We start from the raw sequence: 20720 nt of genomic DNA, 5'->3' as shown, positions 1-20720 counted from the left end.
TCCTTGTGAACCATCGTCGGGACCTGCTGGCGCTGCCGCGGCCCATCCTTGTGAACCATCGTCGGGACCTGCTGGCGCTGCCGCGGCCCATCCTTGTGAACCATCGCTCCTGCCTGCTGGCGCTGCCGCGGCCCTTCTCAAGTGAGGCTTGTCATCCTAGCCAGCTGGCGCTGCCGTGGCCCGACCTTCCAGATCTCCGAGCTCGAGGATTGTGAGCTACCCATCTTGCCACCCCGTACCAGACCGGTACCAAGACTGTCCCGCTACCCTTTTCCCCTCAGAGACTAGAATTGAGAGGACCCTCGTGTCCCGACCTCACTGTACCGTTGATACCTCTGCTTTAAGAATCGTATATAAAGAGTGTTGACCTCATCCTTGTGTGGTGTCCATCTGTGGGGGGGAAGTTACTTGTCTGTACGATCGCTGGAGACGGCCCTCACCGGAGGCCTCTCCCCCTGTCCTCGGCCGACCCTCCAGGTCCCCGTCTAACATTGGTGGCCAGCGGCGCGATCCGAACCAACGCGTAATCGTACAGAGAGTAACTCACCCCACGACTCAACCACAATGACAACCAAAGAGAGTGGATCCACAGGAAAATTCCAGATGGAGAAATTAGAAGAATACAACCACAGAGAACTGAAACAATTTTGCATGGAACTAGGCATTGCTACCACAGGACTGAGCACGAAAGAGGACTTCAAACACGCCCTGGAAACTTGGGCGGAGACGGGTACGACCGTACCCCAAACCAGAACACCGAGACGCCAGAAACAAGCACCACTCCGGCAGAAGGAAGGAGATCGGGTCTCTTCCCGGAGGAGATCCGAGAACGAGAGAAAAGCAGACTCCATGAATTAGAGTTGGCACGACTCCGGTTGGACGGAGAACTGAAATTGGCCGAACAGAAGATAACATTGGAACACTTGCGGCTCCGAGAGGAGCGGGAAGAGAAGCAAAAACAGAGAGAGTTAGAAGAGAAAAAACTGGCCTACGAACATGAGCGCAACCTAGCCGAAATAGAGCTTCGGAAACAAAATAAAGACCTCGGGGTGCCCGAGCGCCCGAACACTCCGGGCCCTGCAGACCCTAAAGTCCACATCCCCAAGGATGTCGTCCGAGAATATTATAAGAATGACGATATCCAGCAGTGGTTCAAGGCCTACGAAATAGCCATGACCTCCCACCGGATTTCTCGAAGTGACTGGGGAGCCGGGTTATGGGGGAGGTTCGTCAACGAAGGGCGCGACGCCCTGCTGCAACTGCCGGACCATCAGATGACGTCCTACGACCACATGAAGGCAGCCCTCCTCACTCGATACGGACTCACGCCCGAGATGTACCGCCAGCGGTTCCGCGACTACAAACGGATCCCGGGTACAACTTGGGTAGAGTACGTGAACTTTTTCAGCAGAGCATTCGAGGGGTGGATCAAGGGCAGCCAGGTAACCACCTACGAGCAACTCTTTAACCTAATTGTGTGGGAGCACCTCTCCAACAATTGCTTCGTCGAGCTCAGGCAGCACCTCCTCGACAGCAAACTGACTGAACCTCGGCAGCTCACCGCCGAAGCTGACCGGTGGGAAAGCACTCGAGTTTCCAAAAGTGGGCCCAGCGAGCCGAACAGAACCAACCAAGGTCCCCATCGCCCCCGAGGAGGAGGAGGCCAGGGACGGGGCCGAGACGCCGCCCCGGCGGCTCCCGCCAGCAACACCCCGCCCCCGGCCGGCAGGGGAAACCCCCGATGCGTCCAGGGTTCTGAGCCAACGTTACTTGCCACCGGTGCCAGCGGACCGGCCACTATGCCAACGACCCTAATTGCCCGAAGAACCAGAATCCTATACCTCGCCAGGTCGCTGCCGCCGCCCTGGGAGAAGAGCAAGCTCCAGAGGATTATGAAGAATACGAACAGGAACAGCCCGAGTGGGAACCAGCCGCCATGTCCCTGGCCTGCCTAGGGGAAAGAGACATGATTCCGCGGGCTCCCCTACCCGCCAATACGAGAAAATACAGCCAGTGGGTAAACATAAATGGGCGCAAGGCCGAAGCCCTACGCGACACCGGGGCCAGTGTGACGGCGGTCCGCTGTCATCTGGTAACCCCAGAGCAGATCCTGCCAAACGTCCTTTGCCCCGTCCGATCAGCCGACAACTCAGAAAGCCTGTGTCGGATGGCCTGCGTCCCCTTCGAGTGGGGAGGAGTGTCCGGAATGCTGAAGGTGACTGTCCGCGATGATGCCCCAGTGGACTGCCTCCTGGGGAACGACCTCGAAAGTTTCCCCTGGGCAGCCGTCGAAAGAAGAGAGCACCTGGGGATGTTGGGCCTCCCTGAATGGGCCTGCATAACGACCCGGTCCATGGCCGCCCGCGCCATCTCCAGTCCCGAAGAACCCGAATGGCCAGAGCCTCCTCCCCCGATCGTCCCGGAGGGAGACGCCCTAAGTGCCAATCTCCCAGAACAAAACAGAGAAGAGCCCGTGCAACTCCAGGACCTTCCAGAACTGGCTCAGTGGCGACAGGAAGGTGGTCCCACCCAAGAACAATTCCGACAAGAACAGAAGACCTGTCCCTCCCTCGAGGGACTCAGGCAGCAAGCCCTCGCCCAGAGCACAGGAGACACCGCGGGGGCACACTGGATTTATTGGGACAATGACCTGCTCTACAGCGAGCAAAGAATTGCGGAGCTGGGGGCCAGTTGGGTGCTGGTGGTGCCCCTCCGCTTCCGAAGCTTCCTTTTGAACTTAGCGCACGATGTCCCTCTTGCTGGACACTTGGGACAAGACAAAACTTACAACCGCCTGGTAACACACTTTTACTGGCCCAAAATGCGAAATGATGTCTCCAACCACTGCCGGGCCTGCCCCACCTGCCAGGCCAGCGGGAAGAGCGGCCGAAAGATTAAAGCACCCTTGCAACCCTTTCCCGTCGTCACCACCCCGTTCGGACGGGTGGGAATAGACATTGGGGGGCCCCTAGACCCCTGAACGGCCCAGGGGCACCGGTTCATCCTAGTCCTGGTGGACCACGCCACCCGGTACCCCAAGGCCATTCTTCTTCGAACTGTGACAGCACCCGTGGTAGGCCGAGCCCTGATGGGGATCTTCTCTCGAGTGGGCTTCCCCCGGGAGGTCGTCAGCGACAGGGGCACGAACTTTATCTCAAAATACATGAGGTCTCTCTGGCAACAGTGTGGGGTCACCTACCGCTTCACGACCCCTTATCACCCACAAGGAAACGGACTGGTCGAGCGGTTTAACCGTACCCTCAAGGGAATGATCATGGGCCTGGAAGAACCCCTACGTCGCCAATGGGACGTGCTGCTCCCGTGCCTCCTCTTCGCCTATCGAGAAGTTCCCCAGAAATCCCTCGGCTTCAGCCCATTCAAGCTCCTGTACGGACACCCCGTCCGGGGCCCCCTCAGCCTGGTCAAGGAAGGATGGGAGATGGCCCCCCAGAAGATCCCTCCGGACGTGTACAAGTATCTCCTGACCCTCCGCAACCAGACCCGGCGATTCAGGGAACTCGCCAAAGCCAACCTTGAGGCCAGTCAGGAGGACATGAAGAAATGGTACGATCAACATGCCTCCTCCATCGAGTTCGAACCAGGCCAGCAAGTATGGGTGATGTCTCCAGTCGAACCTTGTGCCCTGCAAGACAAGTGGACAGGACCCTTCAAAGTGATAGAGCGCAAGGGTCCTGTCACCTACCTAATAGACATGGAGTCCCCCCAGAACCCGCTCCGAGTCCTCCACGCAAACAGACTCAAACCCCACTTCGTACGCTCGGAGCTCAGCCTACTAATGGCAACAGATAGTGGGACAGAAGAAGACTCCGAGCCCCTCCCGGACCTACTGAGGACCCGTGAAAAAGATGGCTCCGTGGACGGGGTCAGACTCTCCGAGGCCTTGTCCCCGGAACAACACCAAGACTGCCGGGCTCTCCTGCTGCAATTTTCGGATCTGTTCTCCCTCACCCCAGGGGTCACCCCCTGGTGCCTTCATGACGTGGACACCGGGGATAGTCCGCCTATTCGACACAGGGCGTACCGAGTGCCAGATAGGGTGCGCACCTGCATCCAGGACGAAGTCTCCAAAATGCTGGCGCTAGGAGTGATTGAGCCCTCCGACAGCCCCTGGGCCAGCCCAGTCGTACTGGTCCCCAAGGCTGCCGCCCCGGGCGTCGCCCCGAGCTCCGGTTCTGTGTAGACTATCGGGGCCTGAACGCTGTTACCCGAACCGACGCTCACCCCATCCCCCGGGCGGATGAGCTGATTGACCGCATGGGGGCCGCCCGATACCTGAGCATCTTCGACCTAACAGCGGGCTACTGGCAGATCGGCCTCACCCCCAGAGCCCAAGAGCGATCCGCCTTCTCCACCCCGGATGGCCACTACCACTTCAACGTGATGCCATTCGGCATGAAAAACGCCCCAGCTACTTTCCAACGACTCGTGAACAAGATATTGGCGGGCCTCGAAGAATTCAGCGCCGCCTACCTGGACGATATCGCTGTGTACAGTCGTCACTGGGCCGACCACCTTCACCACCTCAGAGAAGTCCTGCACGCCCTCCAGCGGGCCGGCCTCACCATCAAAGCCAGCAAATGTCAGATCGGCCAGGGGTCCGTGACCTATCTCGGACACCAAGTGGGGAGCGGTCTGGTGGCCCCCCTTCAGCTCAAGATCGCTGCCATCCAGTCCTGGCAACCTCCTGTCACCCAAACCGAGGTCCGAGCCTTCCTAGGGCTCACCGGATACTACCGGCGGTTTGTAAAGGACTAAGGCAACATTGTGGGGCCCCTCACAGAACTCACCTCCAAGAAAAACCCCAAAACCGTCAACTGGACTCCGGACTGTCAAGCGGCCTTCGAGAAGTTGAAGGCCGCCATGTGCACCGCCCCCGTGCTCCAGGCCCCCGACTACAGCCGGGAATTCATCATCCAGACGGACGTCTCCGATCATGGCGTTGGGGCAGTACTCTCGCAACTCAACGCTGAGGGAGTCGACCAGCCAGTGGCCTTCATCAGCCGACGCCTGCTGGCCCGAGAGCAGTGCTGGAGCACCATCGAGCGGGAGGCCTTCGCAGTAGTATGGGCCCTCAAGAAGCTCCGGCCCTACCTCTTCGGTACCCATTTCAGGGTACAGACAGACCATAGACCCCTGCAATGGCTGATGCAGATGCGGGGGGAGAACCCAAAACTGTTGCGATGGTCCATCTCCCTGCAGGGGATGGACTTCACTGTGGAGCATCGCCCTGGCCAAGACCACGCCAACGCAGACAGCCTGTCACACTTTTTCCGCCTCGGCGAGGAGAGTACCCAAGAAGATGGGTGACTCTCCCTGCCTTCAGCTGGGGGGGACGCATGTTGGACAGGCCTCGTGCACGGGCCGCTCCCTCCCCGCATAGGAAGACCCGAACACCGGCTCTCCCAGTGTCACCAGAAGAACCACCCCGACAACCCGCCGAAGCAACCTGCAACCCGTCCCCAACGGGACGCCTGCTCCCGAACACCACGTCATCGGCCGGCCAGGGCCACCTTCAGCAGCAATGCCCCGGCTCCGCCGCCATCTTGGACACTGCACCACGAGGCCGCGTGGCCTCAGCTCGACCCCAACCCAGGGCCTGGCCAGGCCCCGACATCGAGGCACCACCATCCACCCAGGAGGTGAAGAGACCACTTGGCAGGTCAATGGGAGAAAGGAGTGTCGATGGCTCTCACCCGCCAGGTGCCGATCGCCCCCGGCCTCCCCGGGTGCTGGCTCCACCCCCCTGCTGGGTGTCTGGACTCCCTCATCCCGGACCTCCCGACCTCCAAGCGCGAGGGTCCGGACATCAAAGGAGGCCAGACCTATAACTGGGGCAGCTCCAGAGCAGGAAGGCAGTTGTATCCTGGAGTCGAGAGACACCTTGAAGAACTCATCCTTGACGGACTGCTGGCGCTGCCGCAGCCCTGCCTTGTGAATCATCGATCCTGCCTGCTGGCGCTGCCGCGGCCCTCTGCAACCTACACCTTCGTCGGGACCTGCTGGCGCTGCCGCGGCCCATCCTTGTGAACCATCGTTTCTGCCTGCTGGCGCTGCCGTGGCCCTCTGCAACCTACACCTTCGTCGGGACCTGCTGGCGCTGCCGCGGCCCATCCTTGTGAACCATCGTCGGGACCTGCTGGCGCTGCCGCGGCCCATCCTTGTGAACCATCGTCGGGACCTGCTGGCGCTGCCGTGGCCCATCCTTGTGAACCATCGCTCCTGCCTGCTGGCGCTGCCGCGGCCCTTCTCAAGTGAGACTTGTCATCCTAGCCAGCTGGCGCTGCTGCGGCCCGACCTTCCAGATCTCCGAGCTCGAGGATTGTGAGCTACCCATCTTGCCACCCCGTACCAGACCGGTACCAAGACTGTCCCGCTACCCTTTTCCCCTCAGAGACTAGAATTGAGAGGACCCTCGTGTCCCGACCTCACTGTACTGTTGATACCTCTGCTTTAAGAATCGTATATAAAGAGTGTTGACCTCATCCTTGTGTGGTGTCCATCTGTGGGGGGGGAAGTTACTTGTCTGTACGATCGCTGGAGACGGCCCTCACCGGAGGCCTCTCCCCCTGTCCTCGGCCGACCCTCCAGGTCCCCGTCTAACAGCCAACCACTACATTTTCCAAAAATACCATTAGCGCTTTAATTGTCCAGCTTTCAAAAGAGAGAAATAACTCCAGGGAAAGCTGATTAATGAGACTACAGTTACTGTCAACATCATAAATCTGCAAACATCATAAAAAATGGGCAACGTCACCGCCGAGTAAACACGATCCAGGCGGGGACCAGTAAGCCCTATTCAGCCTTGCTTTGTCGGGCAAAGCTGCCGCTTACATTGTCTTTACTGAAGAGCAATGCCCAGCTATATGTACAGTGGAGTATAGCATTTCAAAGGCACAGACCGGTAACAGCATTTACACACAACATACAGAGGCTCCAGTTACACTTTCAAACTTAAAATGTTCAAAGATTAAGTGGGGGTACACTGATTGTAAACAGAAGTAAGCAAATAGAAAAAAAAATGGTGGGCGCACGCTTCTTTACTTTTGTTACAATTGCGGCACCCACACTTTATCTTTCAACATCTTAAGATAAAGCGCGGGCGCCGCGATTGCTACAAAAGTAAACTATTTGTTTACTTTTAAAGCAATTGCGGCACCCTGCGCTTTAGACTACGATTTTGGAAGCAAAAGAACTCAACCGCTTCTTCCATCTCAATTAAATATAAAGTACAGCTGCCAAAAAGCTCCCGGCCATAGTGACAAATCAATTTTGACGTCAGAAGAAGCAGGCGAGTGGCTTACTTTTATACACAGGGCTCCCCCTCCACAACTTAACTAAATACAGTCCAGCCGGGGCAAAGCGCCTGGCCGTATTCAGAAAGCGGTTTTAAGAGATGAGGAAGGCTTGTACCTTACTTATATTAACACTGAGCCCACTTAAACGAAGCGGCTAGAAAGAGAAACCATTAACTGCAGCTCAGCATGCTGGGCTGCCAAAAACGTAAAATAAAGTTCCCCTGAAACATACATCAAACAGAAAAGCGGATGAAAACAGTACTTAGGCGCTACTGCGTCCGAACAAAACAGAAGTCGGTATCGGATCAACAGCCAGTAAAAGCCCAGCAAACAAAAGGTATGCCAACGTTAAACAAATGGCGAGCAGCAGGACATATTAGCCGCCACTAGGCGGAGTTTCACTCAACATATAGATTACTTTACGTCTTGGAGAGACAGCGCATGTGCTGCCTAGACGAGGCCAAAAAAGGGTCAGTTTTCAGTGGGAAAATGTGGTGTGTGCATGATGCGTCTTGGGCCATTTCCTGATGTGAGCACCCGGCCCACCCACACAAGTGATGTACCAATTATAGGTCTCACTGAGCCATCGCATGCGCTGCTTGGAGAGACATTTAGTAGGTGAGTTTTCAAAGTGCTACTGGCTGGCCTAGCGCTTGCATTCACGCGAGCCTGCACGCGTGCAGCCGCCATCTGTCTCTTCCGTCACGGAGTTTCACTTTTGGCGCTGCTGCGCGCACAGCCGCCATCTGTCTATTCCGTCACAGACTTGCACTTTTGGCGCTGCTGCGTGCGCACCACTCGCTTGCGCGGCTGGCCGCTCACGTCATACTATTGAGAAGTGCACTGTACAGTTATACTGTTTTAACACGACTGCTCTTTGCTTCTGCTCTCTTTCTCTGTGAGAGGAATTTTTACAGATAGGTCACGTCAGTTCGTGTGAGCGAAACTCGCGTTGTAGCTGGCCGCGCGCCTTGTCACTTTCCCAGCCATGTGGCCAATGCTTGTCTACACAGACAGCTGCCTGTGACTCTGATCTCTGCACTGACAGCTGGTCTCTCTCTCTGCAGACAGCTTCAGGTCCCTCTCCGACCCCTGCACTGAACCCCCCTCCCTCTACTCAGTAAACAGACATCTTTCCATCATCTCGAACCGTTCATAAACATGCACTGGTCAGGAAACCTTAATGCACACATTTTCACAATTATCAATTTTGATCATTGAAATTTATGAGCATCTGTTCATACCGTTTATTGAAATATGTGACTGTTTACATTCAGCTCAAATCTTCGCAGCGCAGTCTTTTCCATTTCATTGATCACCATTTTCCCTTGCTAATTAGGACCATTTACCGCCTTTCCCCGCGCACATCAGCACGCGCAGACAGCGGCACGCTCTGTGAAGCCATTAGGATTTTCTGAATTACCTGACAGGTGATTTACATCCCGGCTTCAAGAGCGGCTCCTGTCTATTTCCTTCCAGCCACTTCCTCCTCGTACCCGCGCTCCCTGGAGCATTAGCTTTTTGGTAATTGGGACTTTAGGAATGACAGCATTCTCTGAAAATGTTGCCGGGGCTCAGGCGAGATGCTTAGAAAACAGCTAAATTTAACTGGCACGGCTCTCGCTGTAATGTTCCCTCACTCTTCTGGAGACAGGATTAGTGGACTTGGAAGCGGTGGCTTGTTCTATCAGAGGCCTCTGCAGAAAAGTAAACAAAAGGTCCGCATGCAGACTTTTACGACCCTGCCAGCCATAGAGGCGCTGCAGAGGGTCAGCCGCTACTCCAGCCCTCTGTCGCCTGAGCCCAGCACAATTATTTTTCATCTAATTGGTGTTTATGTGTATTTTGTGATGTTTGAAAACTGTTGCAGCTAGCACATATCCACATTTTATACTCAATCAATTAATCAATCAATCAGTCATTTGTTGAGCGTACTACATACCCGCAAGGGTCTCAAGGCGCAGGGAGGGGGGAGGGAGGGCGCTACTGATGGAACATCTAGGTCTTTGGTATCCTCCTGAGAGTCAGCAAGTCTTGGGTCTGTTGTAGGCTCAGTGGGAGGGTGTTCCATGTCTTGGCGGCAAGGTGGGAGAAGGATCTCCAACCGGTGGTTGTTCTTTGGATGCGCGAGATGGTGGCGAGTGAGAGGTTGGCGGAGCGTAGCTGGCGGTTGGGGATGTAGAAGGAGAGCCGTCTGTTGAGGTAGGCTGGGCCGGTCTTGTGGAGTGGAGTGCCTTGTGTGCGTGGATGAGGAGCTTGAAGGATATCCGCTTGTTGACGGGGAGCCAGTGCAGGTTTCTCAGGTGGGGGGTGATGTGGCCGTGTCGTGGTACATCAAGGATCAGTCGTGCTGAGGTGTTTTGGATGCATTGTAGTCGATTGATGAGCTTGTTCGGGGCTCCAGCGTAAAGGGCGTTTCCATAGCCGAGTCTGCTGCTGACGAGGGCTTTGGTGACTGTCTTTCTTGTATCTGTCGGGATCCATCTGTAGATCTTGTGGAGCATGCGGAGGGTGTTGAAGCAGGAGGAGGAGACGGCGTTGACTTGCTTGGTCATTGAGAGCCTTGAGTCGAGGATGATTCCCAGGTTGCGTGCAAGGTCGGTGGGGGTTGGGGCTGCCCCCAGTGCCGTATGGCCACCAGGAGTCATCCCAGGCTGACGGGTTGGAGCCGAGGCTGAGGACCTCCGTCTTGTCCGAGTTCAGCTTCAGACGGCTGATCTTCATCCAGACGGCGACGGCCTTCATTCCTTCATGGAGGTTTGCTTTGGTGGTGATGGGGTCCTTGTTGAGGTCGTGTTGCCGGGCAACATGTGCGAGCAGGGCCATGTAGATGTTGAACAGTGTCGGGCTGAAGGAGGATCCTTGGAGTACGCCGCAGATGATCTCGGAGGCTTCGGAACGGAACGGGGACAGGCGGTCGCTCTAGGTTCTGCCGGAGAGGAAGGAGTTGGTCCATTCCAGATCCTTGTCTCGGATCCCTGCGGCGTGGAGGCTTGCGCGTAGTGTGCGGTAGCAGACGGAGTCGAAGGTGGTGGGGAGGTCCAAGAGGATGAGTGCTGTAGTCTCCCGTTGTCTAGCAGGGTCCTGATGTCTTCGGTGGCAGCGATGAGGGCGGTCTCAGTGCTGTGGTTGCTGCGGAACCCTGACTGGGAAGAGTCCAGGATTCTGTTCTCTTCGAGGTATCGGGTTAGCTGTCTGTTAAAGATTTTCTCGATGACCTTGGCCGGGAAGGGGAACAGAGAGATGGGCTGGAAGGTCTTGAGGTCTCTTGTATCTGCCTTGGGTTTTTTGAGTAGGGCGTTGATCTCTGCGTGTTTCCAGCTCTCTGGGAGGGTCATGGTCTCAAGGGAGATGTTGATGATGTTGCGTAGGTGGGGTGCGATGGAGCTGCTTGCTTTGTTGAAGACGAGGTGCGGGAATGGGTCTGACGGAGAGCCGGAGTGGATTGTGCTCATGGTCTTGATGGTGTCATCGACGCTCACGCTGGTCCAGGCTAGCAAGGGGACGTGGTCGATGGTGTGCGGAGGGTCTGTTGTGTTGCTGTCTGTTGGGGCTGTCTGGGTGTTGAAGCTGTCGTGGATGTCTGCTATCACATGCGGTCTGCTGACAAATGTGCATTTATATTTAGTTGCCTGTAGGGTTTTAGCAGCTGTATATAAACTAAATACACTCCTGTAAACATAAGCATTGCAATGCAAATATTAGGCGTATGAACAGTATTCTAAGTAAATCTGGCTCCTTTTTATCTCCCTGTATCTTCAATCTGTATAAATATTTCCTTGGCAGCCACTCAAAAGAAGACCTGTTTTTGTATTATTCCGTTTTTTTGAACAATTGTTTTCATTACTCGGCCCCACAAGGTTTCACAGCTTAATCCTAAAATCTCATCTCAAGGTTGAGTAGGTGGAATTCAATACATTCACAGCCCCCGGGGCAAAGGAAAGAAAAATAACCCCGTTTCTGCAATATTACTAGTGTTGTAAATGTATTGGCATTTATATAGCGCACTACTTACCCGTAGGGTCCCTAGGCGCTTCGACCGCTGTGAAACCCTTCCTGGCTTCCCTGAGAGATGGTCCCTTAATGGGTATCTCCAGGGTGAGACCAGGCATCCCCGGCGGTCTGGTGGGGCCGTTAGTGAAGATGAGGCAAGCTAATGCCCAGAGTTGCCGAGTGTGATCGCTGATCAGAGTGGGCACCGAGGCGAGAGAATTATCGAGTCCGCTGACCCTGGTCCAGAAACCTGCCGCGCCGGAATCGAACCCTGGTCCCGGGCCGTCCTCTGCTCTCGGGTCTGCCGCCTCTAACCAGTGAGCCACACTACTTCACTCCAGCCGTCACTGGGGTCCCTGGAGTTGGGAAGCAGATTGTTTTCCGTCTTTATTTCTTTGAAAGAAACCAGTAAAAACTGTGAGGCCTGCTTGTGACTCAACACCTTCGAGAAATGTTATAAGTTTGCAAGTTTTCATTATTATATCATGGCATTTTGTGAACTATGTGTAATCAGCTTCACAATAGGTGGATGTCAGTTGGCTGTCACGTCATTGTATTGTCTGGATCATGCTGGAAAAAACATAATCTGTCCTTTGTTTCTTTTCTACACAGAGCGAGACAGATTTGAACATAAACATGTTTCTACCTCTCTCTCTCTAACTCTCTCTCTACCTCTCTCTCCTCTTTCTCTATCTCTACCTCTCTCTCTCTCTACCTCTCTCTACCTCTCTCTCTAGCTCTCTCTCTACCTCTCTCTCTACCTCTCTCTACCTCTCTCTCTAGCTCTCTCTCTACCTCTCTCTCCTCTTTCTCTATCTCTCTCACCCTCGACCTCTCTCTCTACCTCTCTCACCCTCGACCTCTCTCTCTACCTCTCTCTCTCTCGACCTCTCTCTCTACCTCTCTCTACCTCTCTATCTCTCTATCTCTCTCTCTCTCTCTCTACCTCTCTCTCTACTTCTCTCTCTCTACCTCTCTCTACCTCCCTCTATCCCTCTCCACCTCTCTCTACCTCTCTCTCTACCTCCCTCTCCACCTCTCTCTACCTCTCTCTACCTCTCTATCTACCTCTCTCTCTACCTCTCACTCTCTACCTCTGTCTACCTCTCTCTACCTCTCTCTCCTTCTCTACCTGCCTCTCTCTATACCTCTCTCTCTACCTCTCAACATCTCTCTCTCTACCTCTCTCTCTACCTCTAGCTCTCTCTACCTCTCTCTCTCGCGACCTCTCTCTCTACCTTTCTCTCTCTCTACCTCTCTCTCAACCTCTCTCTCTCTCCCTCTCTCTCTACCTCTCTAACTCTCTCTCTCTACCTCTCGCTCTACCTCTTTCTCTCTCTAACTCTCTCTCTTTACCTCTCTATCTCAACCTCTCTATCTCTCTCTCTCTCTCTGCCTCTCTATCTCTACCTCTCCTCTCTCTCTCTCGCTCTACCTCTCTCTCTACCTCTCTTTCTCTACCTCTCTCTCTCTACCCCTCTCTCTACCTCTCTCTCTCTAACTCTCTCTCTTTACCTCTCTATTTCTACCTCTCTCTCTCTCTCAACCTCTCTCTCTCCCTCTCTCTCTACCTCTCTACCTCTCTACCTCTCTCTACCTCTCTTTCTCTACCTCTCTCTCTCTACCTCTCTCTCTAACACTCTCTCTACCTCTCGCTCTACCTCTCTCTCTCTCTCTCTAACTCTCTCTCTTTACCTCTCTATCTCGACCTCTCTATCTCTCTCTATCTCTCTCTCTATCTCTCTCTCTCTCTCCCTCTCTCTGCCTCTCTATCTCTACCTCTCCTCTCTCTCTCTCTCTCTCTCTACCTCTCTCTCTACCTCTCTTTCTCTACCTCTATCTCTAACTCTCTCTCTTTACCTCTCTCTCTCTACCTCTGTCTCTCTACCTTTCTACCTCTACCTCTCTATCTCTACCTCTCTATTTCTACCTCTCTCTCTCTCAACCTCTCTCTCTCTCCCTCTCTCTCTACCTCTCTCTCTCTCTCTTCCTCTCTCTACCTCTCTTTCTCTACCTCTCTCTCTCTACCTCTCTCTCTAACTCTCTCTCTACCTCTCGCTCTGCCTCTCTCTCTCTCTAACTCTCTCTCTTTACCTCTCTATCTCGACCTCTCTATCTCTCTCTCTCTCTCTCTCTCTCTCTCTCTCTCTCTCTCTATCTCTCTCTCTCCCCCTCTCTCTGCCTCTCTATCTCTACCTCTCCTTTCTCTCTCTCACTCTACCTCTCTCTCTACCTCTCTTTCTCTACCTCTCTCTCTCTACCCCTCTCTCTACCTCTCTCTCTAACTCTCTCTCTTTACCTCTCTATTTCTACCTCTCTTTCTCTCTACCTCTCTCTCTCTCTACCTCTCTGTCTCTACCTTTCTATCTCTACCTCTCTCTCTCTACCTCTCTCTACCGCCTTTGGGACCTTATAAGTGGTTAGACATGCAACAGTTGATGTTGTTGCACCAACGCTATTGTTGTATTAATTTAACCTAGATTTTATGCGCATGAATACGGATGTCACATGGGAGTACCGCCCTTTCAACCACAGTCACACTCTTTCACTATACCACTACACGCTCTCTACGGCAAATGTTTAAGACCTACTATGCTTCACCTATTTAGTGTCTACAATCCAGTGTTCAGTCATACAACTGCACCAAAAAGCAATAAAGGATATTTAGACATGTCACTATATTTTCACTTAACCACACGTACACTTTACTACTCACAAATTCACTCTGATAGCGAACATGTCACCATTACACCAAGTCACTATTAGCATGTCCACTTTTCCACTTTGGCTAGTCACCAACCCTCGGCATTTATAATAAGAACCTCTTGCAAATGCACCTTTTTATGTTTTTCGTCCAGCCCTGAAGATTCGCAGTATGTTCCCTGCGATGAAACACGTGTTGGCATTAACAAAGGAACAATAAACCAATGATTTAACATCAAGAACAGAACATTTCTCTTTCTTTTTTCGGAACTTTTGTACCTGAACCTGGAGTAACTGATTCTCAAAAAACGATTCCTAAAGTGTGGATATATACTAACTGAAGTTCTTTTGCTATATATGTCATTTCTTTAATGTTTCATATACTTGTATAGCGCAGGGGCATTGCTGTGTTATTGTTTTACATTGTGCCTCTTCCTACACTCTCCTCTTTTCTCTCCCAGTTTCCACTCTCTTCCTTTTCTCTTTATTTCTTCTCTTCCTGTAATACTGCATACTTGTTCTTTCCATATCCCTCATTCTACGCACTATCCCCTTTTTCACCACCTGGCCTGTTTTTAAAAGCATCCCATTCTCACCACTTTTGTTGTCTGCGAGTCTCACCTTCTCATCTCTCCCTTTTATGTAATTTTTCTTCTTCGCTGTCCAACTATCTCTTCCATTAGCCATTTACTGAGTTCCCCTTTTTTGTTTATTCCTTTCCTACTCTCCAATGGTCTCATACTTCCAGCCTCTTTGACTCACTGCACAATCCCTCGCATTGACTCTGTTAATTTACTTTTGCAAAAGGTTCAGTCATTATTATGTGGTTCACAAGATGAAGAATTTGCCCTGTTCTCATCGTCCCACACAGGTCTACCTAAAAGTGCTTCAATGCACTCAGTATTAATGTTCATATTCATGTATAATGGAAGACTCTGTCGTTGTACATCCGACCCTAGGACTCTTCCGAGCCTCTCTCTTCATTCAGATCAGCATCCCAAAAGCAAGTGACAGGATGTCTGCGTACTATATCAAGGTTCACAATAATAATGCATCCAATACACTGACCTAACCACTACATTGCAGAGTAAATATTTACTATCCTTATGTTCACAGTTATTTTCCTATACATTTTATACACAAAAAGAAGAGGCGAGGTACACCTAGGAGGTATAATGACAGATGCTATTACCCTCTCTGATAACCCGTTTATGGGTAAAACGTGCCCTGACCCACTAATAGAGGCATGCTGCATCATAGGGTGTGCTACAACACCCCCTTTGCAGCCAACGCTAAGGGTGAAGCAATGTTTTGTGTTTTTTTGTTTCAAATAAGCATTCAAAGGGACCCAGAGTGCAATGTTGTATTGAAACTACCTTAGGAGTGTCCATATCTATTTTGTTCTGGGCCTCCTAGGCAGGGTTAAACATGTTCCATGAGATAGTATTGGGGTAATATGCCCTGTTATCTCTTATGCTGTCCACATGTTTCGGCCAGTCATCTATCACCACTCAGGGTCATTGGCCTTCATCAGGACTAAGATCACTACAGTCACGATCATCATTACCTGCTTCCTCGAATTATTAATATACTTGTTGATGTAAATTCATGCAATGAACTCACTTTGCACTTTTGTGGAGTTTGATTGATATTGTTATTTGCTTTACAGATAATTCCTGGTCTTATGAAAAAGAGGCTGAATACATGTGGTCCTCGCAATCAAACCAAGTAAATTGCAGTCAAATGCTACTATAATTGATCGTGTCATGCACAATAATACTTCTCTGACCAATATGACCATTTCAGTCTGAAATGCTAAACAACACACTTGCACCAACATGGTGGAGTTAAAGAATACCATTGGGATTGAGACTATTGCTTCTTATCCTTTACTTATATTGATACATGCAGTCATCATCTGTTTATCTAAAGCATCTGTTATCTATGAGCCAAAATGTCATCCAAAAGAAAGCTAACCTGTTTCTAAAGGCTCATTATAACCGATTAGGACAGTGCTTGTTATTATTAGTATAACTTATCTTTAGGTTAACCGGGATTCAAACCTTCGAGCACAATGACATAACCCCACATCTTAACCTCGCTGTCAATGATGGTTGTGCATCCATGGTCATTTCAAGGTAAATAATACAGTTGAATGCCCCAAACAGGGTGGAGCAAATGTTTCACAGTCAGCCAGTTGCTCCGAAAGCAATACTCAGACCCCCTTAGTCCAATGTCAGCCCCCAGCACTTACTTCATCAAGGGACCGACACCTCCAGAGAGAACCGCTCAGCACCCTCCAATAATGGTTATTATTGCTTCAGCTTGACCTATTGGAAGCGGTCATTGTGGCGGTCCCCTGTTACACTGCGTGATCACATGGATGTGCTTTCCAGTCAGAAAGTGAGACTGTTGACCCATCTAACAATCAAATTCCTGTTTGTACGTCTGACCAGGTTTATTGCGATCAAAGCATTTACAGGTAATGTGCGCATTGTTAAAGCTGAGAGGGTTAAACTCTTATGTGGAGACTCCTACATGTATCTGCTCCTTCCTTATCACCATAATTTGTGTTATTGTAATGTGATAGTTAGTGAGAAAAAAATAATGTTCTTAAATATTGTACAGGCTGTGGTGTGTGATGTCTTCAGCCCCCTTTATTATGGTCAAAATACTGAGGTATATCTCCACACATGTTGTGGAGATATATATGTGGGAATGCTCAGAATATCACTGCCTCCGTTACTTCTGCTCATCTTAGATCCGATGATAGCAAAATGTCTACATACCGCCAGTGGATATTTGAGGTGTCCCAGGGGAATGTAGGGGAAGATTAGCAAGGGCAATATCTCTGCTTTAGCGGCATGTTTTGCCGCTAAAGCTGCGATATTTTTATTGCCCTATTAGCACACTGTCTCTAACAGCGATTAGCGACAGCTTTTAGGCGATAGCGACCGGTTTGGGACGACGTGGAAAGTGTGCGTACCCAAACTGTTAGCGACTAAAAGCAGTTGCTAACACAGCTATCGCCTATTAGCAAGGCAGGCTTAGCGATATAAAAAGTCATGCTAAGCGCGAGTATCGCTATAATCTAACGGCCGCTAAAAACATGACTTACCTGTTTATCCAATGGGAGGTGGATTGTCAGGTTAAGTCCTCATTGGCATTAATATTGCTGGATTTCCAGCGACATTCACACATTTCGCTGCTAGCTCCGGATATTTTAGCACAATGGAGAAAAACGTTGCTGATAGCATGTTTTCTCCGCTAACCTATCCAGCGATAAAAAAAATGTGCTAAACGCATTTTGCGATAAATATCGCTATTCCTTGGTAATATGCCCTGTAGTTATCCTTGTTTGGGGTGTATCATGCATACAAAGGAAAAATATATTTCTACACTTAAATGTCTGAGTTGTAACTCATATGTGTGCAGGGTAGTCACTACAATATTTACCTCATATGCAATTGAGGTGGTGCCAGGAGATGGCATTCAATCCTTTCTCATGGCACCACATCCTATAAATCCATCTCCATTCTTGTTTAAATAGAAAGTTATTAATATCTCTCTCATTGTGAAGGATTTTGGGTCTATATAATACAGTTCACATAAGGCCATTCGCAGAGTGGTTTATCCAAAGGAAGTGTGTAGTATGTTTTATCAAAAATGTCTAACACTCGCATTGCTCTTATGTTCCATGATCCTTATTTTGACCTTGTTGTCAAACCAAACTCAAAAGCTGCTTATGAAATAGGTTTGTTGTTTTTATATCCTATTTTGAAATATATGGCAAAACTACATATAATTGTTTTCAAGTTAAAGTCGGGTTTGGAAGTAGGTGCTCTAGTAGATACTAAAAAGGTCAAATAAAGGATGTTCACTTCATGCCCAAATCCACCGCGAGCCCAGGGAGATCTGATGAACATGGACATTTGTTTTCCTTGAGTATCCATAACAATGTGAGGCACTCTGTAAGGTTTTTTACACAGTAAATATGAAGGGGCTTCCAAAAGTCCTTCTTAACCTGCATCTCTCCTAGGCCCAAGAACTCAAGAATGCATCTGGAAAATGTCTATAATTCATGATATTATTATCCTGGATATTAGAACACTGAATATTCATTTGAAATATTTTGGAAAAGGAGTCAAGCAAGAGGTATTGACAAATGCAATCAAATTTACTGTTTCGCATATGTCCATAAACTGGACTTTAGAAAAGTTAATACACCATTACAAATACATATATAGTTGCATGCCCATAAAATGATCCCTGGTGAATGAAGTTGGACAATGTGACAATTAACCTTTACCAGAGAAATGCATGTAAACAGGCAACGGGATGTCCTTTCCGCGGTCAGTCCATCCATATAAGCGCTGCATTGGGGTAGGTGGCAGTGGTCCAGCCAAATGAGATGAAAGACCAGTTCCCACATTACATACAATATTACCTTCCTAGAGTGAAAATGAATTCAGTTCTTGAGAGCCTTCAAACAGTAAGTAGTATTACTCTTCTTCCAACATATGTGCAGGTAATACAATTTTCTTAAAAATCTTTTAAGTCCCAAAACAAATTACAGAATTGATGTGGGTTTTAATAAATCATTCCAAAATTAAACCATTAAAAGACATGTATGGTTCCCTTTGTCCAGCAAGGAGTCCCTTGTGCCAGCTGCTGGCAGTTTCCCTTAAACTATTCTCGAACACAATGGTTTTATTTACTTTGAATATAGTTTACATGTGTATAGAGCTGTGGTTGGATGCTCAGCAGCATCTACTTTAAAACACACATTGAACAGAAGAAGCTTGAAGCACTTCATATACAGCTGCCAATCTGCATCCAATGCGGCCGAGGTGTGGTGTCCTAGACTCCGAAATATTGGCTTTGGCTCAAGTTGCCAATTAAAACTTGTACAGGATACAGTTACAGGAATATCTATTGATATTTTGACTATTTATTGTTGCGTTACATTTCTCTCCCTACCAACATTCTCCCTGTCTTTGGATTTAGGTCACTCTTCTCTCCAAGTCTCAGGCTTGTGCTAATCTACCTACTTTTACTATGCTTTGTCTGCTCATTTAATAGGATTTCTGTTTAATCAAAGTAGACAAAATGTGCAAAGATACACCTAGCATGTGCTATATTCTGTTGAGAGGTGCATTTTGATCATGACAGGCACTATCAAGGGTCTCAACAAATGTGGCAGAATCTCATTCACCCTTCAAGATCTACATCCCGAGTTCTCTGTCGAGTGGTAAACTTGAGCACAATCTATTTGGTAACCACGAACAAGATCTACCAGTTACGTAACAGCAGCAAACCCATTGACACACTGCCACTATCTACTATTGCTTCTTATGATCTCAGACTCCCTTTATACCCATATCCAGCAAACTCCATCACTTGTGCTGTTTAGAAAAGAGGCCAGAGCATCCTCTTCAAGCACCACTTCATCCAAGTGCAATCATCTAAGTCGGAACATCATCTTATGATCCCTTTTGTGGTGTCCCCATCCCGCCCACCACCCACATACCCAGTTCTATCTCATTTAGACCTTTAATTCATGTGGCCCTGTGATTGTGCCTTTCCTCTTATACGTTCTCTGCAGTGCCCAGGTTGGAAAACACTGAGCAGGTAGGCTAGCTCATTTGGGGGTCAAGATTTTAATATGTTCATTCTACCAAAGTCCTTTCCTAACATCCGAGTCCTGGTCCATCTTGGGCAAATTTCCCACTGTGTGTTTCTGGCTTATACCTTGAATCCATGTATAATCATTCAGGTACCACAAAACCACTCTCTGCCCTTCTTGTACCAAATTCTGGCATTGTTGCTTAACAATGTAGGCGATGTTCTCTGAGCCTTTATTGTGGGCTTGTAAGCGTGGCCTGAATATAACCATCCACTAAGCATCCCACCTTCCACCCTAGTAACAAGGCACTGATCAACATCCTGTGACGTGTTTTGGAGGATCAAATGCCACAAGATTTGTTGTCATTTCTGAATATATGTGGGTGCACGTGGTCATGATGCGACCCTAACATCGCAAGGCTATGGCAATGAATATTCCAATTGTTAATCATTCACAGGTAAATAGTGTTGATTAAAAGACCAGGGCGTCTGTTTTTGGATTCCGTGCAGCTAGGAGTGGAGTTAAATCTTTGTCTTCGCATGCTCATTTTTGTTGAATGCTGGGTTGTAGTGGATATCCCGGTCAGTTTCCATCACTGTACCAATTGAGTCGGGATAGATGGTTTGGTTTATCGGTGGCCACTGTGGAGCCCTTTCCAGAAGTCGCTGCAGCTTCTGGTACTGGCTTTTGGATTTGTAGTTAACCCTCTTCTTTATCCAGACCCAGAGGGCTCGGTTGTCAATAATTGCTTCCTGCAAAAATAAAGGAAAATAAATATTCTTAAAAAATAAGATGTTTTCCCTTCACATTGACCTCAGGAAAAAATGTATGAATGGGTGACATGATTATTTTTGCTTTTTTATCAAGAGATGCAAAGAATATTGGGTCTAAAATCACAGAAATGGGTTGACATTTATATGTACAGGAAGGCTTATCTATCTGCAAAAGGAATCTGCCAATTTAAGTTTGCAAACTGAATATAGCTTTCAGCTGGTGCAACATATCCAGTACATGATTCTGGTGAAAATATTAGAAAACAATAACCATGGAACATTTTTATTTACAATAAGACTGCAATATTT

General features: G+C 49.6%; 1 protein-coding gene across 1 annotated transcript in view; it reads right to left on the bottom strand.

The window, feature by feature from the left end:
- Positions 1-18173: 18173 nt before the first annotated feature.
- LOC147684252 (putative cation-transporting ATPase 13A4) overlaps positions 18174-20720 on the bottom strand; it is a 287710-nt gene continuing 285163 nt past the window's right edge. Inside the window, exon 30 of the mRNA XM_086944653.1 lies at positions 18174-20390. Within this exon, the coding sequence (XP_086800779.1) occupies positions 20160-20390 (231 nt within the window). The 3' untranslated portion in view covers positions 18174-20159. The remainder of the gene's footprint in view (positions 20391-20720) is intronic.

The sequence above is a fragment of the Lissotriton vulgaris genome, chromosome 11 (genome assembly GCF_964263255.1).
Source record: "Lissotriton vulgaris chromosome 11, aLisVul1.2, whole genome shotgun sequence".
Taxonomy (NCBI): Eukaryota; Metazoa; Chordata; class Amphibia; order Caudata; family Salamandridae; genus Lissotriton; species Lissotriton vulgaris.
The sequence above is the reverse complement of the archived record's forward strand: the minus strand, read 5'-3'. Positions and strand labels throughout refer to the sequence as shown.